Consider the following 23543-nt stretch of genomic DNA (forward strand, 5'->3'; position numbering starts at 1 on the left):
CAGGTCAGTACTCACCCTGCAGTGTGTTGTAACAGGTCAGTATTCACCCTGCAGTGTGTTGTAACAGGTCAGTATTCACCCTGCAGTGTGTTGTAACAGGTCAGTATTCACCCTGCAGTGTGTTGTAACAGGTAAGACGTGTGTCAGGTCAGTATTCACCCTGCAGTGTGTTGTAACAGGTCAGTATTCACCCTGCAGTGAGTTGTAACAGGTCAGTATTCACCCTGCAGTGAGTTGTAACAGGTCAGTATTCACCCTGCAGTGAGTTGTAACAGGTCAGTATTCACCCTGCAGTGTGTTGTAACAGGTCAGTATTCACCCTGCAGTGTGTTGTAACAGGTCAGTATTCACCCTGCAGTGTGTTGTAACAGGTCAGTATTCACCCTGCAGTGTGTTGTAACAGGTCAGTATTCACCCTGCAGTGTGTTGTAACAGGTAAGACGTGTGTCAGGTCAGTATTCACCCTGCAGTGTGTTGTAACAGGTCAGTATTCACCCTGCAGTGTGTTGTAACAGGTCAGTATTCACCCTGCAGTGTGTTGTAACAGGTCAGTACTCACCCTGCAGTGTGTATTAACAGGTCAGTATTCACCCTGCAGTGTGTTGTAACAGGTCAGTGTTATTAGTTTACTCACTACAGGGCAGAGTCGTTGAGTTCAAACTCGTAACCCCTGGCTGCGGCCTCTCGGACCCCCTGGTCAGCCCACAGACAGGAAAGGGCGTGGCCAATGAAAGGAAACAGCACCTGATCCTCATCAAAACACCTCCCGCAGGACAACACAGAGTGGGCGTGCACCTGGGGGGGCGAGAACAAAGAGGGTATCATGTCCATACAGTTTACAAGACACAGTACTGACTGGACATGAAGCTACACACGCTGCCGACCCCAAACTCTCTCACACAGCACGAATAACAAGGAAAAGGTTATCAGTAGATGAAAACAGAATTCCTCACAGTTTCACAGCTCCAGTTAGGAGCCGTCAGACTCAGTGTGGGTGGGGATGCTTTGAGCTCTGTTACCTTTGGCAATAAAGGTATTCAAATTGAATGGAACCTGACAATAACACCTCCCACCCAGTCTCTCTCACGCACCGTCTCCCGATCATACCTCTGTACCATGTCATTACAGAGCAATTACACTACAACTCATTCACTTAACTGGCTATTATTGATGCCCATTTGAACTATGACATTCTAACACAAAATAAAACTAGAGAGAGTGTGTTTGTGCATGTGTATCTGTGTCCGTATCTCTGTGTGTGTGCGTGTGTGTGTGTGTGTGTGTGTGTGTATCTGTGTGTGTGTATGTGTGTGTATGTGTGTGTGTGTGTGTGTATGTAGGGAATGTCCTGAGCTGCCAGCAGACTAATGGGTCAGGGCTGAGTAAACATGGAGAGCAGCAGCAGCCAATCAGACCACTGGGACCCGCCAGCCTTCTGTGTGTGTGTGTGTGTGTGTGTGTGACAGACACTACTGTCTGCTGTAGGCATGCTGCCCTCTAGTGTTTGTCTGACACTAGTCTGTGTGTGTGTGTGTGTGTGTGTGTGTGTGTGTGTGTGTGTGTGACAGACACTACTGTCTGCTGTAGGCATGCTGCCCTCTAGTGTCTGTCTGGACAAATCACACTAAAGCCATCAAGTGAAGTAGTGTTTCTATGAGGTGGAGACTACGAGAGCAAGAAAGAGAAACAGACAGACAGACAGAGCAATAGACAAGACAGACAGACAGAGCAATAGACAAGACAGACAGACAGAGCAATAGACAAGACAGACAGACAGAGCAATAGACAAGACAGACAGACAGACAGACAGACACTCCATCTCCCTCTCTAACCTTGTTCTTGCTGTTAGTCAGGTTGATCCGGAGAATGCCCATCCCGTGGAGGACAAACTTCATAGAGGTCAGAAGATTGTCCAGCACCGCCGGCTGTACGGGGTCAACAGGGCAGGGGTCAGAGGTAAAAATGTAAAAACAGTTACCACGGCAACGGTGTTCACACCACACAGGAAAAGTACATATAGAACGCATCAGAAAACCCTGTGTATGAAACTGCTTTAGTCAAATTAGTGCACTATGGGTAACGGTGCCATTTCAGACACAACTGTGGCCTCTATAACCAAAAAAATCAGTCATGAATTACATGGCAACAGTGACAACACCATACAGACAGCCTTTATAGAACCTCTTCAAATAAAATGGGTGTTCATTCAAATCAGACTAAAGAAGAGATATCAGACCTGTTAAGAGGAGATATCAGACCTGTTAAGAGGAGATATCAGACCTGTTAAGAGGAGATATCCGCCCTGTTAAGAGGAGATATCAGACCTGTTAAGAGGAGATATCAGACCTGTTAAGAGGAGATATCAGACCTGTTAAGAGGAGATATCAGACCTGTTAAGAGGAGATATCAGACCTGTGTGAAGACTGATGTCTGAAGATGACCAACACAAAACCAAAAACTCAACTGGATCCAAGGTTGGGTTCAATTCCATTTAAAATTCCAGTCAATTCAGGAAGTACACTGACATTCTGATTCCAATTGTCCTCAATGCTTTTTAATGAGGAACATTTGGAATTTAGTTTACTTTCTGAATGAACTGGAATTGAAATGGAATTGACCCCAACCCTGACTGTCTCTAAACACAAAACTCAATATCAACTGAACTCAAAACTGTTTGAATCCGAGTGACTCAATGGGATTAGGGGATCTATGATAGTCTCTAACACCCCTCCCTCCCTCTCTTCCCCCCCCTCTCTTTCCCCCCTCTCTTTCCCCCTGCCAGAAAGAGATAAGCATTACATTCCATCCTGATGTTGTCAGTCTCCTCTCTGTCTCTCTGTCTCTCTGTCTGTCTGTCTGTCTGTCTGTCTGTCTGTCTGTCTGTCTGTCTGTCTGTCTGTTTTTTCTGAAGTTTATTGGAGGTGTTTGACTTTCTCAGTGGGGCGTACCTACCTTTCTCAGTGGGGCGTACCTACAGTGTGATAAGAGATACTGTAACTAACTATGAGAGTGGTGACACACAACTTCAGTATCAGTAATGTGTTAAGCCGGGCCGGGCTGAGGACAGTCAGCTGTCAGGGAGTAATGATTCTTTATTAACACATTCTCCAATATTAATCTTTGCTGACACCTGTATATTGATTTGTGTCAGAAAAATAAGCAGCTCAGAGTGAGAGACTCTCATTCCTTCTCTCTCTCCCATCTCACTCTCTTCTTCGCCTCCTCCAGGATGTAAGGAAAGAAAATAAGGGAGGGGAAAATATGCTTTTCTAAAGTATGAGAAGAGGCTCCAAATCAGACTTTAAATCTCCTGCGTACCTTTCCCTGGTCCTAACAAGCAGCATGTGGCTCGGCTTGGTGACCTCTAACCCCGGTCTGCTGCTGTCCCACGGGCACCAAGTTCTAAATTATCACCTCAAAGAAAGGGCATCTGTACCTACACATTACTCACTGTCTGTGTTGGTCAAGACCTCCCCCCTGTACCCTCACTGTCTGTGTTTGTCAAGACCTCCCCCCTGTACCCTCACTGTCTGTGTTGGTCTAGACCTCCCCCCTGTACCCTCACTGTCTGTGTTGGTCAAAACCTCCCCCCTGTACCCTCACTGTCTGTGTTGGGCTAGACCTCCCCCCTGTACCCTCACTGTCTGTGTTGGTCAAAACCTCCCCCCTGTACCCTCACTGTCTGTGTTGGTCTAGACCTCCCCCCTGTACCCTCACTGTCTGTGTTGGTCTAGACCTCCCCCCTGTACCCTCACTGTCTGTGTTGGTCAAAACCTCCCCCCTGTACCCTCACTGTCTGTGTTGGTCAAAACCTCCCCCCTGTACCCTCACTGTCTGTGTTGGTCAAAACCTCCCCCCTGTACCCTCACTGTCTGTGTTGGTCTAGACCTCCCCCTGTACCCTCACTGTCTGTGTTGGTCAAAACCTCCCCCCTGTACCCTCACTGTCTGTGTTGGTCAAAACCTCCCCCCTGTACCCTCACTGTCTGTGTTGGTCAAAACCTCCCCCCTGTACCCTCACTGTCTGTGTTGGTCAAAACCTCCCCCCTGTACCCTCACTGTCTGTGTTGGTCTAGACCTCCCCCCTGTACCCTCACTGTCTGTGTTGGTCAAAACCTCCCCCCTGTACCCTCACTGTCTGTGTTGGTCAAAACCTCCCCCCTGTACCCTCACTGTCTGTGTTGGTCAAAAACCTCCCCCCTGTACCCTCACTGTCTGTGTTGGTCAAAACCCTCCCCCCTGTACCCTCACTGTCTGTGTTGGTCAAAACCTTCCCTCTGTACCCTCACTGTCTGTGTTGGTCAAGACCTCCCCCCTGTACCCTCACTGTCTGTGTTGGTCAAGACCTCCCCCCTGTACCCTCACTGTCTGTGTTGGTCAAGACCTCCCCCCTGTACCCTCACTGTCTGTGTTGGTCAAGACCTCCCCCCTGTACCCTCACTGTCTGTGTTGGTCAAGACCTCCCCCTGTACCCTCACTGTCTGTGTTGGTCAAAACCTCCCCCCTGTACCCTCACTGTCTGTGTTGGTCAAGACCTCCCCCTGTACCCTCACTGTCTGTGTTGGTCAAAACCTCCCCCCTGTACCCTCACTGTCTGTGTTGGTCAAGACCTCCCCCCTGTACCCTCACTGTCTGTGTTGGTCAAAACCTTCCCTCTGTACCCTCACTGTCTGTGTTGGTCAAAACCTTCCCTCTGTACCCTCACTGTCTGTGTTGGTCAAGACCTCCCCCCTGTACCCTCACTGTCTGTGTTGGTCAAGACCTCCCCCCTGTACCCTCACTGTCTGTGTTGGTCAAGACCTCCCCCCTGTACCCTCACTGTCTGTGTTGGTCAAAACCTCCCCCTGTACCCTCACTGTCTGTGTTGGTCAAAACCTCCCCCCTTCAAAAGTGTCACAGTGTGCAGGCCAAAAAAGGCTCCTTTACACAGTGATGAGATCTGTCCTGATGACATCTGTCCTGATGAGATGTGTCCTGATGAGATCTGTCCTGATGAGATCTGTCCCCCACCACCTCCATCCTACTTTCTCTCCCCCCTCCCCCACCATCTCCCCCACCTTCTCTCTCCCCTCCCCCACCATCTCCATCCTACTTTCTCTCTCTCTCTCCCCTCCCCCACCATCTCCATCCTACTTTCTCTCTCCCTCTCGATTTTTCTCCCCTGCACCCTCCCTCTTCAAAGAAACATTCTCCATTGACTAGAAACTTAGCCTCCTCTGTTAACAGACTAATGGACACAGACCCTCTCTCCTCCCCCCAGGTGTTTGTAAAGTAATCTGATCTCAATATCTGAGGGCTACGTCACCCCTGTGTATAGTCTATATGTGTGTAGGAAGGGGGATACAATTCCAGATACCCCCATTCACCTCTGCAGCTATTGTCTGCTATGCTGTCAGCATAGCTAATGCTCCAGTCACTACTCACCCCGAGGCGAGATACGGGAACACACACACACTACAGAGAGAGTAAGGAGGGTGAGCCAGAGAAAAGGAGAGAGGGAAGAGGGGAACCGTGAGAGAACAATGAAGACTGCAGAGGGAAAAAAAAACAACACGTCAGAAAAGACTGAGGGCCTCAGTTTGCATCCCAAATGGCACCCTACTCCCTATATAGTGCACTACTTTAGACCAGAGCCTTATTCCCTATATAGTGCACTACTTCTGACCTGGGCCCATAGTGCACTATAGAGGGAATAGGGAGCCATTGGGACGCAGCCTCAGTCTTCACTACTCCTACGGCAGCCTCAGTCTTCCCTACTCCTACGGCAGCCTCAGTCTTCCCTACTCCTACGGCAGCCTCAGTCTTCCCTACTCCTACGGCAGCCTCAGTCTTCCCTACTCCTACGGCAGCCTCAGTCTTCCCTACTCCTACGGCAGCCTCAGTCTTCACTACTCCTACGGCAGCCTCAGTCTTCACTACTCCTACGGCAGCCTCAGTCTTCACTACTCCTACGGCAGCCTCAGTCTTCACTACTCCTACAGCAGCCTCAGGTCTAGACAGGTTTTAAGGACTAATCCCAAGGTAGTGTGTGTGTGTGTGAGTTTCCACCAAACCCCTCATTCAACCACACCTTACAGAGCAGGTCCAATTGAATGTATGTATGACAGTTGTGTGTACATTGTTTATTGGGGCGGTATGTGCAGGTCCATGAATGAAAACGTACCCAGGGCGTTATCAGACAGGATCATGTAGAACTACAAGTGAATCGGTACCCTGGTACAATAATGGTCCCAAAGGACGACGTCTGGACCACAAACTGGATGTGGTTCAGCTGTACATTCATATTGTATGGATGAGCAGGTTCAAACTGCCACATCCCCGACCACGAAAACAACCCTGTGATCACGAAGGACACAGACATACAAAACCACCTACTAGCCTGCCAAGGGACTTGGAGGGGACAGATTGCAGGGGTGTCACATAATGGTTGTCCAACTTCCTTTCTTTTTAGGGCTGGGGGTATGTTTGTATTGTTGTGGTAGCGAGAGGTTACTATGTACAGCCTGGAAGTGAGGATTCAACATTCTCTTCTTGATATAGTATTTATGGACAATGTTACAAAAACAATATGTGGAATGCAGCTGAACTGGCTGAGATCTGGCGTTCAATCATTAACTACTGCAGTGTTGTGTTAAAGCTGAGAGCTTTTCTGCTCAACGGAATTCTCTACACTGTTCTAGAATTGGACACAGTTCAAGAATCGTCAACACTGTTCTAGAATTTTCAACACTGTTCTAGAATGCTCAGACAATGAAATTACATCCCCAGAGTTCTGAGTGCCCCCTCCTTGTTGACATAGCTGGTGGAATGAGAGAAAAATCTCTCTCTGCTGAATAAAACCACTCCACAGCCCCAGGCCTGGGATCTGAGGCAAATAAAGGAGGGATGAGACAGAGGAAGGGCCTTCTTTATGTCTCTATGTCAAATCAAATAACATTTTATTGGTTGCGTACACATATTTTGAAGATGCTAATGCAGGTGCAGCGAAAATCTTATTTTTCTAGCTCCAACAGCGCAGTAATTCCTAACAATACAAAACTATACACACTAATCCAAAAAATGAAAAGAAAGGAATATCAGAAGGAGAAATGTCAGAGTCCGGAATATAAAAATACACTGAGCATCCAAAACATTAGGAACACCTTCCTCATATTGAGTTGCACCTCCTTTGGCCCTCAGAACAGCCTCAATTCGTTAGAGCATGGACTACAAGGTGTAGAAAGTGTTCCACAGGGAGGCTGGCCAATGTTGCCTCTACAAGGTGTTCCACAGGGAGGCTGGCCCATGTTGACTCTACAAGGTGTTCCACAGGGAGGCTGGCCCATGTTGACTCCAATACTTCCCACAGTTGTGTCAAGTTGGCTGGATGTCCTTTGGATGGTGGACCATCCTTCATACACACGGGAAACTGTCGAGGCCCCGGGACCCAGTTTGGGAAACCCTCCTGGAGGGCAGGCAGTGTGCCCCCGGTGATGCGTTGACCACACCACCCTCTGGAGAGCCCTGCGGTTGCAGACAGTGCATTTGTCGTACCAGGCGATGATACAGCCGGACAGAATGCTCTCAATGGTGCATCTGGGGGAGGGGGTCTTAGGGGCCAATTTCCTCAGCCTCGCGGTTGCGCCTTCTTCATCACACTACCTGTGTGGATGGACCATTTCAGGTTGTCAGTGATGTGCACGCCGAGGGAACTTGGAACATTTTCTCCACTGGAGTTCAGTCCCTGGACAATAAAGTAGACAAGCTCAGGGCGAGGATCTCATTCGAGACATCAAGGACTATAACTTACTCTGTTTCACAGAATCATGGCTCTCTCCGGGTATACTGTCCCCGTCCATACAGCCAGCGGGGTTCTCCGTACACCACGGACAGAAAGAAAGAACTCTCCGGCAAAAAGAAAGGGGGAGGTGTTTGTTCCACGATTAACTACTCATGGTGTGATTAAGGTAACGTACAGGAAGTCCTTTTGTTCTCCCGATTTGAAATACCTCTCCATCAAATGCCGGCCGCATTACCTCCCGAGAGAATTGGGTCATCGTCACGGCCATGTATATTCCCCCTCAGGCAGACACTGACGGCTTTCAAGAAAATACACTGGACTTTGTGTAAACTGGAAACCTCATATCCTGAGGCCGCATTCATTGACGGAAGTTTAATCAACATCTCCTGCGCTATTCGCTCGTTGAGAACTCTGACCATTGCTACTCCCCCTTCCGGGACAGCTACAAGGCCCTCGGCAAATCAGATCATGCCTACATTCTGTTCCTCCCCTCTTATAGGCAGAAACTTAAAACAGGAAGTACCCGTGATAAGGACTGTTTAACATTGGTCTGACCAATCAGAATCTATTCTTCAGGATTGTTTTGGTCATGTGGACAGCGATATGTTCCGGGTTGCCTCTGAGAACAGCATCGACGTAGACACTAACTCAGTGACTGAGTTCATCAGGGAAGTGCATAGACGATGCTGTTCCCACTGTGAGGATCAGAGTTTATCCAAACCAGAAACCCTGGATAGATGACAACATCCACACAAAACTGAAAGCGCCAAAACCACCACATTTAGTGGTGCCAGGGAATTAACCTCTCCCTCAACGTCAACAAAACGAAGCAGCCGATCGTGGACTTCAGGAGACAGCAGAGAGAGCACGCACCCATCCACATCGGTCTATCTTGTGCTACAACACATGCCCAACGGTGGGACAGAGAAAGGAGTGAGTCCCAAATGGCACCCTATTTCCTATATAGCCCTATAGGCTCTAGTATAAAGTAGTGCACTATATAGGGAATAGGGTGCCCTATGGGCTCTGGTCTAAAGTAGTGCACTATATAGGGAATAGGGTGCCCTATGGGCTCTGGTCTAAAGTAGTGCACTATATAGGGAATAGGGTGCCCTGTGGGCTCTGGTCTAATGTAGTGCACTACGTAGGGAATAGGGTGCCCTGTGGGCTCTGGTCTAATGTAGTGCACTACGTAGGGAATAGGGTGCCATTTGGGCTCTGGTCTAAAGTAGTACACTATGTAGGGAATAGGGTGCCATTTGGGATGCTTCCTGCTACAGAATGTGGTTAATCAAAGAGTCTCTACCAGTCTGCAGCAGGCCTAGAGCAGAGATCTGCTGTACAGGGCATAGTCGGGACAGGACAGGGGAAGGCGGGGTGAGTGAGTGAGTGAGTGAGTGAGTGAGTGAGTGTGTGTGTACGTACGTAAGAGAGAAAGCAGGGTGTGTCTCTGTCTCTGTTTTTGTTGGTTCAGGGAAGGGAAAGGCATATAGATAGGGCAGTGAGGCAGCGTGTGATTTATTCCACTGGAAGAGAGTGTTCAAGTTACCATGGTGTTAAAGTTACCATGGTGTTAAAGTTACCATGGTGTTAAAGTTACCAAACGTGTCTCTTTAGATGAAAGGGGGACTGATGGGGCAGTGATGGTGGAGTGAGTCTTGGATAATCTGACTTTTATGAGAAAGAGGAGGGAAAGGCCATAACCTTCACACATCACCACCCAGGACCTTCATCTGGCATATGTGTGTGTGTGTGTGTGTGTAACATGACAGCAGACAGCTGCCAAGGACCGATTCAGAGCAAGAATACTCCAAGTCTAGAAAATATTATTTACACACACAATGACGCACTAATAACTCAAACCAAATTCCTCTCATAATTGAACATTCTTGCTGCTGCACACCTGTTAGTAAACTGGTAGCCATCAAAGTGCTCACCCTTTAAAAAACAGGTCATTCCTCTCAACACCTGTTCATTATGTTGCTACATTATAGAGAATTCAGAGGAGAGGAAGGGAAGGAGAAGAGAGGGGGGAGGGAAATAGAGGGGGAGGAAGGACAGGACAGGGGGAGGGAAAGAGAGGGAGGGAGGGAGGGAAGGAGAGAGGGAAGGAGGGAAGGAGAGAGGGGAGGAGAGAGGGAGGGGAGGGAAGGAGAGGAGAGAGGGAGGGGAGGGAAGGAGAGGAGAGAGGGGAGGAGAGAGAGAGGGAAGGGGAGGAGAGAGGGAGGGAAGGGTAGGAGAGAGGGAGGGAGGGAAGGGGAGGAGAGAGGGAGGGAGGGAAGGAGAGAGGGAGGGTAGGGGAGGAGAGAGGGAGGGAGGGAAGGGGAGGAGAGAGGGAGGGTAGGGGAGGAGAGAGGGAGGGAGGGAAGGGGAGGAGAGAGGGAGGGAGGGAAGGGGAGGAGAGGAGAGAGGGAGGGAGGGAGAGGAGAGAGGGAGGGAGAGGGGAGAGGAGGGGGAGGGAAGGAAGGAGAGGAGAGAGGGGAAGAGAGGGGGAGGGAAATAGAGGGGGAGGAAGGACAGGACAGGGGGAGGGAAAGAGAGGGAGGGAGGGAGGGAAGGAGAGAGGGAGGGAGGGAAGGAGAGAGGGGAGGAGAGAGGGAGGGGAGGGAAGGAGAGGAGAGAGGGAGGGGAGGGAAGGAGAGGAGAGAGGGGAGGAGAGAGAGAGGGAAGGGGAGGAGAGAGGGAGGGAAGGGGAGGAGAGAGGGAGGGAGGGAAGGGGAGGAGAGAGGTAGGGGAGGAGAGGAGAGAGGGGAGGGAAGGAGAGAGGGGAGGGAAGGAGAGGAGAGGAGAGATGGGAGGGAAGGAGAGGAGAGATGGGAGGGAAGGAGAGGAGAGATGGGAGCAATGAAGAGAGGAGTAAAAATCTAAGTGAGAAGGAGAATAAAGAGGAATGGAAGAAAGGGAAAGTTGGTGGGAAAAGAGGGAGAGAGACCGAGAGAGTCGGTGGTTCACCCAGTCAGTGAGGGAGTGTGTCTTAGTATTGTCCACATTCCTCAATTTAAACCCAGACCTTTGGACAAACACACAGGAAGAGTTGATGCAGATGTGTCCCCAGAAGGCACCATGCCCTCACTCAGCTTATTTCCCCTCACCCCCCCCTCTCTCTCTTATTCCACTTCTTATCAGATGAGTGATATGATCATCTATCTATCTATCTCACCTGGCCAGTTCCATTAGAGTGAGTAGCAACCAGCACCTGGTCTGTGTGGATAGGACAACTGAGACGTCCATACAATGACTGGCAAGCAATTTGATCAGGCTTCTACTGTATTTAGATTACCTGTGGGACTCTCTGTGTGTGTCTGTCTGAGTCTCTGTGTGTGTGTGTGTGTGTGTGATATATATCACACACACACACACACACAGAGAGAGAGTCCCACAGGTCATCTAAATACAGGAGAAATACAGTATATATATATATATATATATATATATGTATATGTGTGTGTGTGTGTGTGTGTGTGTGTGTGTGTGTGTGTGTGTGTGTGTGTGTGTACCTTGAAGCTGGTCAGCTCTTGCTTGGTAAAGCCGTGGCTGTGGATGATCTTCATCTGTTTGACCAGAGTACTCTTCCCACTCTCTGCTGCTCCTGAATGAGACGGAGGGATGGAGAGAGAGACAGTGTTATATTATCATGTCTCTCTTTGTTTTTGAAACCTTGAGGGTAATGTTTACTGTTAAATTCTAATTGTTTTTTGTTCATGGTTTGTGTCTTCTCACTTTTGTTTATTTCACTTGCTTTGGCAATGTAAACGTGTTTCTCATGCCGATAAACCCCTTTGACGAGAGAGAGAAAAATAGTTTCTTACATTGTATTACAACAAGTTCAAGGACAATGGCTTTATCTTGACGCCTGGGTCCCAGATCAGTTTGTGCTGCTATTGGACAATGACCATAGATAGGAGAGTTGACAAGACAGCCTAAAACATCTTGAGTGTTTCCCTTAAGGAATCATTTTCCTACACCTAAGGGAATTGTTTAAGGATGTTGCCCTTTAGGTGAGGGCATCATTTAAGGGTTTTACGGTAGTTTGAAGACATGTACAACAGAAAGAGTCTCTGGTTACCATGGAAATTACTTAGTTAAAGTCTTAAGTAAAGTCTTAGTTAATTAAACGTTTTTTTTTTAAAGTATTCAAAGACATCGCATGTATTTTTGGAGATCGCAAAAATGAACTTCTACGTTCAAGACCAGAGAAACAAATTGATTCATTAGATAATAAAATGTGTTCATTTGAGTTACTTTTTACTCAACTTTATTAATTTCTAGCACGTCAAGCGAAGTCCAGAGCAGCGGAGGCTGCAGAAGGGAGGGCGACTCATAATGGAATGACACAGAAACTATGAGCTTTTCTCAGGAGCAAGCGAGGGTCAAGAGTATAAGTCCATATCAAAGTATGCGAAACGGAGCACACTTCTCTAATGCCTACTCCGTTTGTACATATTTTGAAGCATTCACCATGCTTCAACAGAAAGTATGCAAAGAAATATGACTCAATCATGTAAAAAATGAAGGAACATTTATTGAAATTATTGGCGGCCAATTATTTGAGCTGAAGTGAGAGAACACACTCCGAATTTGGAGTAAAATGTTGCCTATTCACATATTGTATGTTGCCCGACTACAATATTTGACCTTGATACGTTCATTTTTGGCACGTCTGTCTGCCTCCGTACTGTAGATCGCATGCCCATAATAAGTCAATAGGGCTAACTGGCTAGCTACTAGTAGTTACTTTTTCTCAACATGTTTCTAGTAGTTTCTAGCACATCAAGATAACGCAGTACTGTTGACTAGCCACGAAGAATTGACATCTACTTTGCATAACATTAGTCGTAGGTCATTTTTGCCTGTTAAACTATCTGGTTAGCTACATTATTACAAGTCACATATAGCTAGCTAGCTTATAGTTATGAAGTAAAACGTTTGAATTGCGTATATCTTGATTCCTCTCTATTGTCATTGTCCTGGCTGGAAGAAGGTTCAGTGAATGGGAAAGTCCATAGTCAAGTCAATAGCTAGCCACAAATAATGGTTAGCTAGCTAGTTGCCCACTAAACATTTACATCTACCTTGCATAACATTAGTTTTAGGCCCTTTTTGCCCGTTTAACTAGCTGGCTAGCCAGAGTACTATGGCTCACATATATCTAGCTGATAATTATGATATAAAACATTTGCTTTGTGTTGCAGTGTGAGATAAGCATTTACTCCCCCTACTGTGTTAAATGTTACGTTTTAGGATTTCTCCACACGCTTGTCCCCACAAGAACGTCCTCAAGAGAACATCCTGGGAGAATGCACTCAGAGCATGAATGTGGAGCACGGTAGTATGCATACAACACCACGTGTTTGATACCGTTCCACTTATTCCGCTTCAGCCATTAACACAAGCACGTCCTCCCGAATGAATGTGCCACCAACCTCCTGTGGTATAGAGCATGTAGCCAGCTAGCTGTGTAGCCATGGGTTGTGCACCTTTCCTTGTTCAGCTACCTAGCTAGCTGGTGGGAAGTTTTTCTTTTGAAACCAGGGCAGAGGAAAGAAACATTCACTTCCACAAGTTCTGTTTACATTGATATCCCTACTGAGTGCTGTTTACATGGATATCCCTACTGAATGCTGTTTACATTGATATCCCTACTGAATGCTGTTTACATTGATATCCCTACTGAGTGCTGTTTACATGGATATCCCTACTGAATGCTGTTTACATTGATATCCCTACTGAATGCTGTTTACATTGATATCCCTACTGAATGCTGTTTACATTGATATCCCTACTGAGTGCTGTTTACATTGATATCCCTACTGAATGCTGTTTACATTGATATCCCTACTGAATGCTGTTTACATTGATATCCCTACTGAATGCTGTTTACATTGATATCCCTACTGAGTGCTGTTTACATTGATATCCCTACTGAGTGCTGTTTACATGGATATCCCTACTGAATGCTGTTTACATTGATATCCCTACTGAATGCTGTTTACATTGATATCCCTACTGAGTGCTGTTTACATGGATATCCCTACTGAGTGCTGTTTACATTGATATCCCTACTGAGTGCTGTTTACATGGATATCCCTACTGAGTGCTGTTTACATGGATATCCCTACTGAGTGCTGTTTACATGGATATCCCTACTGAATGCTGTTTACATTGATATCCCTACTGAGTGCTGTTTACATGGATATCCCTACTGAATGCTGTTTAAATTGATATCCCTACTGAGTGCTGTTTACATGGATATCCCTACTGAATGCTGTTTACATTGATATCCCTACTGAATGCTGTTTACATTGATATCCCTACTGAGTGCTGTTTACATGGATATCCCTACTGAATTCTGTTTACATTGATATCCCTACTGAATGCTGTTTACATTGATATCCCTACTGAGTGCTGTTTACATTGATATCCCTACTGAGTGCTGTTTACATTGATATCCCTACTGAATGCTGTTTACATTGATATCCCTACTGAATGCTGTTTACATTGATATCCCTACTGAATGCTGTTTACATTGATATCCCTACTGAATGCTGTTTACATTGATATCCCTACTGAATGCTGTTTACATTGATATCCATACTGAATGAAGCACTTAAGGGGCCTCAAGGGCAACTAACTTTTTTCACTTACTTTAAGGGGCAGATTTGCCTTTAAATGTTTTGTGCAAAAAAAACATTAAGGGAAAAGATAAAGGGGGTGAAAGCTACTTAAGATCTTTTATGCAACCGGGCCCTGGGTATTTATCTCGTTCTGGTTAATCTCAACACAAACCACATTGGCCTCTATCTGCACTGTGATTCATTCACTGTGACTGACCAGGAAGAATGTTAGACCATTGTGTGGAAACGCCACCCTGCACCCTTTAAACTCCTCACTGTGTTTCTGTTGAACCAATCATTTGCTCTAGTATGGGTCTCTTTTAGCTCGTTGCTGTTGTTCCAATAGCCTCGTTTGAGCTAGAAGTGTGTGGGGCTTTTTAGTTCATTAATGAACATAGGCTAAACTTGCAAATGTGTTGTGCAAAGCCTAGTGTCTTAGCTTAGGGCCAGGAGTTTGTCCAGTTGATCTGACCAGAGTACACTCGGCTGCACAATACAGAACATCAACATACTCTTCTGCCGAAGGTGGAATATTGTCCACTAACTACTATTATTACCACCACCACCACACAGAGAGAGTAGTCACATTTATATTCCATTGAAACTTGCGACTGTAATGTTTACTGTTAATTTTCGATTGATTATTTTCGCTTTTGTTTATCTATTTCACTTGCTTTGGCAATGTAAAAACATATGTTCCCATGTCAATAAATACCTTTGAAATAAATGTAATTGAGAGAAAGAGAGACTTACCGAGCATTAGAATTTTGACCACGTTCATCTCCCTCTTGGCGTATTCATACAGGTCCCTGTCTATCTTCGCGCTCTGAAGCTTCGCCTTCTTCCCCTCCTCCGTTAGGTCTTGTTCTGAACTGAGACACTGTCCCATCTCGCCTTGCTCATCTCCTCGTTCACCGGACACGCACGAGCTAGAATAATACCCGGGAAGGGGGATCCACTTTAGGGATCAGTCACCGTGGGTTGACGGTGATAGTTGACTCGAACATGTTTATCCCAATTGGGTTTTGATTATCGCTTTTTCCTCTTGATGTATCACCTTTTGGGGTGGTTTTCTATGCCAAATGTCTGCAACAATATGGCCAAATGTTCTGTCCTATTCCTTTTTATGACTAAATTAATAACGAAGAAAAAAAGTAATTGAATAGGTTAGAAGTTATTCAATCGGTTCGCATTGGAAGCGCGTGTCCATCCGTTGTTACATGATGCGGAATCGCTCGCAATATATCCAAATCGAAAAAGGTGAAAACGTTTACCTACTCACTAGCCAAAAAAAAGTCTCTCGTTACCCAACCGACCACCAAATCAGCAAGGCTATTGTGAATACTTCCTTGTTGTGTTAGACTCGAGAGAGACAAACAACATTTTCAAAAAATAGACTACCTTCAAATGGCCAATGAGACCGTGAGCGCCGCTATAGTAGCCTCCAGAATTCTAACTCCCGAAGTTTCCTCACCTAGTTGATTTAGGACGGGAGATCCCTCCCACACAGCCTGGTCTTATAGACTCCCACGGTATTGCAGCATTGGAAAAGTTTCAGATATCCCGTGGAAGTGACGTTTCGGGAGGAGAAATTGACGCCTGAGTGAGTGCTGCCATGTCCACTGTATCCACAAGGTGCGGTACTATGAAAATAACAAACATAATAATCCCAGTTTTGAATGTCAGTGCGTTCACGCTCACCAACGCCTCAAATCCTGCCAAACGCGTGGGTCAGGGATTAGTTTCCCTTTGTGTTCCTAATGAGGTGAACGTTTTTTATTCAAGAGACTCGAGCCGTGTCCTCATTTCGACAGCTCAGCGTAATCTGTGACCACACAGCCGCAACCACCGGTCTAGTTTACCGGTTTTCCGCGCGACATGCTGACCTAAACGGTTGTTGATCAGTTGGGTATGGGGTGGTGTGATTTGAGTGGATGTAGACACGTAGTTGACCCCGTCAGAGCTTTGGTGAAACGCCACAGACACCTTTTTCAAAAACTCTCTAAATAGTTTAGTTTAAAGCCCCCATGTAGTCGTTTAAATTCTATTTTAAAATCATCACTTGTATGTCCAATAAATCCCTTTTATTTTTTATGAAAATCCAATATCTCTTTTTTTTAATCATTTATTTCCGAGCCTCCTTTTGCCATTGGAATGCTCTCTGGTCATGAGGGGGTTGATACACACTTCAATATATTTACACACACAGCCCTGGTTGGCAGATAGGATCTTCAGGACCAGTGGTCCTCAAACTGTGGATGGCGACAGGGTTCGAGGGTCACCCCATCACATTCTTTGTACATTGCCACATTTGATTGATTTCTAACCTCTAGAGCAGAGGGCTCTCCAACTCTGTTCCTGGAGAGCTACACTTCTGTAGGTTTTCTGCTCCAACACTAATCTAGCGAACATGAATCTAATAATTAGCTGCGTGAGTGTTGTAAACCAATCATGTTGGTTTACAACTGGGGTTGGAGCTAAAAACCTACAGGAGGGTAGGTCTCCAGGAACACGTTTGGAGAGCTCTGTTCAAGGAGGATACATATGCAAATAAGATGACTGGTCATTGGTCAGAATAATTAGATCAGATTGTGATGTCATGCTTTTTTCCCCCCCTTTGTTTATTTTAGTAAATACTTTAACACTTATTTTTCTTAACTACATTGTTGGTTAAGGGCTCGTAAGCATTTCCCTGTAAGATCTACACCCGTTGGATTCAGTGCATGTGACAAATAACATTTGATTTGCTGTGGGCCAAAACCTCCCACCTGAACAGGCTGAAATTTCCATCACTTTTTCACTAAAAAGGGCATTATCATAATTTCAGTGTCATTTCAACCTCAGTGTGGAAATATCTAAGTTTGTAAGATGGGTGAAGACGATTATAGGAAAAAGTACTATTCTGAAACTATCATTACAGACATCAGTGGTAAGCAAATGTGTGTTTACACAATTTTACTACCAGACAATTCTTTCAGCTCAGTAGGTAAATAATGTTAACCTGTTCTGTTTCCACTTCATGTCAGATGTGGACTATTGAACAACTAAAGAGACTCAACCTCAGTAAATAATGGGTACAGTCTTTTGTATTTTCTTGTCATTACCAGACAATGAATGGACAGATTTACAGAGCAACTTTAGAGGGGTGGAGCCACACAATATACATGCCCATTTGTTTTGGTATTCATCTCTCATTCACACACACTCCCTTTAAAACAGTCTCTCTCTCACACACACACACACACACACACACAGTTGACTCCCCATTCATTGTCCATTACTCTAAAAAAAAATTAAATTAATTATCCACATACCAACACATTAAAAACAAGAAAACATTGACAGAGTCCTGAATCATCATGTTACATACAAGACAGAGGGCTGAATCATCATGTTACATACAAGACAGAGGGCTGAATCATCATGTTACATACAAGACAGAGGGCTGAATCATCATGTTACATACAAGACAGAGGGCTGAATCATCATGTTACATACAAGACAGAGGGCTGAATCATCATGTTACATACAAGACAGAGGGCTGAATCATCATGTTCCATACAAGACAGAGGGCTGAATCATCATGTTACATACAAGACAGAGGGCTGAATCATCATGTTACATACAAGACAGAGGGCTGAATCATCATGTTACATACAAGACAGAGGGCTGAATCATCATGTTACATACAAGACAGAGGGCTGAATCATCATGTTCCATACAAGACAGAGGGCTGAATCATCATGTTACATACAAGACAGAGGGCTGAATCATCATGTTACATACAAGACAGAGGGCTGAATCATCATGTTACATACAAGACAGAGTCCTGAATCATCATGTTACATACAAGACAGAGGGCTGAATCATCATGTTACATACAAGACAGAGTCCTGAATCATCATGTTACATACAAGACAGAGGGCTGAATCATCATGTTACATACAAGACAGAGGGCTGAATCATCATGTTACATACAAGACAGAGGGCTGAATCATCATGTTACATACAAGACAGAGGGCTGAATCATCATGTTACATACAAGACAGAGGGCTGAATCATCATGTTACATACAAGACAGAGGGCTGAATCATCATGTTACATACAAGACAGAGGGCTGAATCATCATGTTACATACAAGACAGAGGGCTGAATCATCATGTTACATACAAGACAGAGGGCTGAATCATCATGTTACATACAAGACAGAGGGCTGAATCATCATGTTACATACAAGACAGAGGGCTGAATCATCATGTTACATACAAGACAGAGGGCTGAATCATCATGTTACATACAAGACAGAGGGCTGAATCATCATGTTACATACAAGACAGAGGGCTGAATCATCATGTTCCATACAAGACAGAGGGCTGAATCATCATGTTACATACAAGACAGAGGGCTGAATCATCATGTTACATACAAGACAGAGGGCTGAATCATCATGTTACATACAAGACAGAGGGCTGCATCTGAAATGACTCCCTATATCGTACACTAGTTAAATGTATTGAAGAGACAGTGGACAGGACTCCGACCCATAGCGATGTGAAGGAGGTCATGCTGCTTGCTTAAAGAACACCACCTTCCTCCCGAGTCAGCTCCTAGCGAGGCGCGAACCCAAGACCTCTGCCTCAAAACACCCGTGACAGGCCACCTGAAGAGTCGTACCGGTCACGCCACAGAACAGCCAGTTATTCGACAGCGCAAGTGGGGACACTTCAGGCGGAGCAGCTACGCCAACTCTGGCGTGTATGTGTTCTGGGGTCAGCGGCTGTAACGGCAGGGCTGGGGTCAGCGGCTGTAAGCGCAGGGCTGGGGTCAGCGGCTGTCACCGCAGGGCTGGGGTCAGCGGCTGTAACGGCAGGGCTGGGGTCAGCGGCTGTCACCGCAGGGCTGGGGTCAGCGGCTGTAACGGCAGGGCTGGGGTCAGCGGCTGTCACCGCAGGGCTGGGGTCAGCGGCCGTTTGACCAGGGTCCATAGGGAATAGTGTGCCATTTGGTAGATCAGACTAGAAGGCACTACTAAATATACAGAACACACACAACTACATAGACTTTCCTCTCTTCTTCACCAGTCTCTCAATGTTCTCTTTTTCATCAGTCACACTTTGGATTCTCTTCCTCCTCTCCTCTCCTCTCCTCTCCTCTCCTCTCCTCTCCTCTCCTCTCTTTCTGCCTGAAAGTGGGATAAGATTTAACACAGTCCATTCCAGATATTCCACTCCAGACATTATTATGGGCCATCCTCCCCTCAGCAGCCTCCACTGACAGAGGGAAGAGGGTTATTTTTGTGTTCTCCTTAGCTGGTGAAGGAGAGGAGGTGTCTTGGTTTGAGTCTTGGTTAAAGTCTGTTTCTTCAGTTTGATCTGGTCTGATCCGGTTTGGGTCAGGTGGAAACTCATTTCATGGAGGGCCTAGTGTCCGCTGGTTTTTCCTTTCAGTTAAGACCTAGACAACCAGGTGAGGGGAGTTCCTTACTAATTACTGACCTTAATTCATCAATCAAGTACAAGGGAGTGAAAACCCGCAGACACTCGGCCGTCGGTGGAATGAGTTTGTCCCGTTGTGGACTGGGGGGGTAAAGCCGGTCTAGGACGGGCTAGCAGGCAATGCTTCACTAAAGGATGTGTATACAGTACAAGTAGTAGGACTAGACTGGTTTGGGCTGGCTCGGTTCAGTCTGACCCGGTTCGGGTCGTGTTTGAACCATTTAGAGCTGGTTAGGACAGGGGTTCCCAAACTTTTTGTTCCGTGACCCCATTTCGTCATTTTAAAAAAAGGTGATGAAATCAACAGCCAATGTTTGGTTCTTAAACTGGGACTATAACCGACTATTACAAATCAGTTGACAGTACATTTGACAGTGTTTCAATATGAAGGATTGTTTGAAGTGACAAATGCATCAGAAAGGTATTGGGAAGTTCAGAAGATCCTCAGCCAATCATTTAGTTTGATCCGCTGAGTAGAAAATAACACCAGTGATTGTTATTTTTCCTCCAGTCTGATTTTAGTGCCCGGTCTTGTCCACTCTGTTCTGAGGCTTCTGGGCATTGAGGAGGGAAACTGTGGATTAAACCGTTCAGGAAGAAAGAAAACCAAAACCCCTCTCACTATGACAACGGCATCTAGCAGCTACCGGAGGTTACTGACTTAACCCCAGTTCTATGAACCAAACGCAATTTAAAAAAACAAAAGTTACTTCAGAGTTTCTCGAGTTTGAGAAACTCGGGGTTAGGATCAGTTTTGGGACAGCTGGGTCTGGTTTGAACTAGTTTGATCTGGTTACTGTGCTGCCTGGGCCGTGTCCCCGGCCTGCTCTCCCTCTGCCTGGCTTTTCATCGCCTCATACACCGCAATCTCCTTGGCCTCCTTCTTCTGGTTCCTTGCCTCAAACAGCAGCCTGGAGAGAGACAATCAAACCAACTTCGTTTGTATAGTGCATTTGGTACAATGTAACAATACAATAAAACCAAATAAGGAGGGAGAGAGGTGGGGAGAGGGGTGTGGGGAGAGGGGTGTGGGGAGAGGGGTGTGGGGAGAGGGGTGTGGGGAGAGGGGTGTGGAGAGGGATGTGGGGAGAGGGGTGTGAGGAGAGGGGTGTGGGGAGAGGGGTGTGAGGAGAGGGGTGTGGGGAGAGGGGTGTGGGGAGAGGGGTGTGGGGAGAGAGGTGGGGAGAGGGATGTGGGGAGAGAGGTGGGGAGAGGGATGTGGGGAGAGAGGTGGGGAGAGAGGTGGGGAGAGGGATGTGGGGAGAGAGGTGGGGAGAGGGATGTGGGGAGAGAGGTGGGGAGAGAGATGGGGAGAGAGGTGGGGAGAGGGAGGCGGGGATGGTAGACAGTGATAGATGGGTGAGAGAGAGAGAGAGAGATGGTAGACAGTGATAGATGGGTGAGAGAGAGAGAGAGATGGTAGACAGTGATAGATGGGTGAGAGAGAGAGAGAGATGGTAGAGAGTGATAGATGGGTGAGAGAGAGAGAGAGAGAGATGGTAGACAGTGATAGATGGGTGAGAGAGAGAGAGAGATGGTAGACAGTGATAGATGGGTGAGAGAGAGATGGTAGACAGTGATAGATGGGTGAGAGAGAGAGAGAGATGGTAGACAGTGATAGATGGGTGAGAGAGAGAGAGAGATGGTAGACAGTGATAGATGGGTGAGAGAGAGAGAGAGATGGTAGACAGTGATAGATGGGTGAGAGAGAGAGAGATGGTAGACAGTGATAGATGGGTGAGAGAGAGAGAGATGGTAGACAGTGATAGATGGGTGAGAGAGAGAGAGAGATGGTAGACAGTGATAGATGGGTGAGAGAGAGAGAGAGATGGTAGACAGTGATAGATGGGTGAGAGAGAAAGAGAGATGGTAGACAGTGATAGATGGGTGAGAGAGAGAGAGAGATGGTAGACAGTGATAGATGGGTGAGAGAGAGAGAGAGATGGTAGACAGTGATAGATGGGTGAGAGAGAGAGAGAGATGGTAGACAGTGATAGATGGGTGAGAGAGAGAGAGATGGTAGACAGTGATAGATGGGTGAGAGAGAGAGAGAGATGGTAGACAGTGATAGATGGGTGAGAGAGAGAGAGAGATGGTAGACAGTGATAGATGGGTGAGAGAGAGAGAGAGATGGTAGACAGTGATAGATGGGTGAGAGAGAGAGAGAGATGGTAGACAGTGATAGATGGGTGAGAGAGAGAGAGAGATGGTAGACAGTGATAGATGGGTGAGAGAGAGAGAGAGATGGTAGACAGTGATAGATGGGTGAGAGAGAGAGAGAGATGGTAGACAGTGATAGATGGGTGAGAGAGAGAGAGATGGTAGACAGTGATAGATGGGTGAGAGAGAGAGAGAGATGGTAGACAGTGATAGATGGGTGAGAGAGAGAGAGAGATGGTAGACAGTGATAGATGGGTGAGAGAGAGAGAGATGGTAGACAGTGATAGATGGGTGAGAGAGAGAGAGATGGTAGACAGTGATAGATGGGTGAGAGAGAGAGAGAGATGGTAGACAGTGATAGATGGGTGAGAGAGAGAGAGAGATGGTAGACAGTGATAGATGGGTGAGAGAGAGAGAGATGGTAGACAGTGATAGATGGGTGAGAGAGAGAGAGAGATGGTAGACAGTGATAGATGGGTGAGAGAGAGAGAGAGATGGTAGACAGTGATAGATGGGTGAGAGAGAGAGAGATGGTAGACAGTGATAGATGGGTGAGAGAGAGAGAGATGGTAGACAGTGATAGATGGGTGAGAGAGAGAGAGATGGTAGACAGTGATAGATGGGTGAGAGAGAGAGAGATGGTAGACAGTGATAGATGGGTGAGAGAGAGAGAGATGGTAGACAGTGATAGATGGGTGAGAGAGAGAGAGATGGTAGACAGTGATAGAGGGGTGAGAGAAAGAGAGATGGTAGACAGTGATAGATGGGTGAGAGAGAGAGATGGTAGACAGTGATAGATGGGTGAGAGAGAGAGAGAGATGGTAGACAGTGATAGATGGGTGAGAGAGAGAGAGAGATGGTAGACAGTGATAGATGGGTGAGAGAGAGAGAGATGGTAGACAGTGATAGATGGGTGAGAGAGAGAGAGAGATGGTAGACAGTGATAGATGGGTGAGAGAGAGAGAGATGGTAGACAGTGATAGATGGGTGAGAGAGAGAGAGAGATGGTAGACAGTGATAGATGGGTGAGAGAGAGAGAGAGAGATGGTAGACAGTGATAGATGGGTGAGAGAGAGAGAGAGAGATGGTAGACAGTGATAGATGGGTGAGAGAGAGAGAGAGAGATGGTAGACAGTGATAGATGGGTGAGAGAGAGAGAGATGGTAGACAGTGATAGATGGGTGAGAGAGAGAGAGATGGTAGACAGTGATAGATGGGTGAGAGAGAGAGAGAGATGGTAGACAGTGATAGATGGGTGAGAGAGAGAGAGATGGTAGACAGTGATAGATGGGTGAGAGAGAGAGAGAGATGGTAGACAGTGATAGATGGGTGAGAGAGAGAGAGAGATGGTAGACAGTGATAGATGGGTGAGAGAGAGAGAGAGATGGTAGACAGTGATAGATGGGTGAGAGAGAGAGAGAGATGGTAGACAGTGATAGATGGGTGAGAGAGAGAGAGAGATGGTAGACAGTGATAGATGGGTGAGAGAGAGAGA

At 46.5% G+C, this 23543-nt stretch overlaps 2 protein-coding genes across 3 annotated transcripts in view; both read right to left on the reverse strand.

The window, feature by feature from the left end:
• The window catches only part of LOC139424336 (guanine nucleotide-binding protein G(o) subunit alpha-like), a 33327-nt gene extending 18011 nt beyond the window's left edge, over positions 1–15316 (reverse strand). Inside the window, exons 1-4 of the mRNA XM_071176069.1 lie at positions 15147–15316; positions 11277–11368; positions 1833–1925; positions 635–795 (exon numbers count right to left, since the gene is read on the reverse strand). Coding sequence (XP_071032170.1) covers positions 635–795; positions 1833–1925; positions 11277–11368; positions 15147–15282 — 482 coding nt within the window. The 5' untranslated portion in view covers positions 15283–15316. The remainder of the gene's footprint in view (positions 1–634; positions 796–1832; positions 1926–11276; positions 11369–15146) is intronic.
• Positions 15317–17461: 2145 nt separating this feature from the next.
• LOC139423699 (ethanolamine-phosphate cytidylyltransferase-like) overlaps positions 17462–23543 on the reverse strand; it is a 35067-nt gene continuing 28985 nt past the window's right edge. The window contains exon 13 of one of the 2 annotated variants that reach the window (XM_071175306.1): positions 17462–20799. In XM_071175306.1, the coding sequence (XP_071031407.1) occupies positions 20682–20799 (118 nt within the window). In that variant the 3' untranslated portion in view covers positions 17462–20681. The remainder of the gene's footprint in view (positions 20800–23543) is intronic. The other variant, XM_071175308.1, reaches the window with a different exon arrangement.

The sequence above is a fragment of the Oncorhynchus clarkii genome, chromosome 13 (genome assembly GCF_045791955.1).
Source record: "Oncorhynchus clarkii lewisi isolate Uvic-CL-2024 chromosome 13, UVic_Ocla_1.0, whole genome shotgun sequence".
Lineage (NCBI taxonomy): Eukaryota > Metazoa > Chordata > Actinopteri > Salmoniformes > Salmonidae > Oncorhynchus > Oncorhynchus clarkii.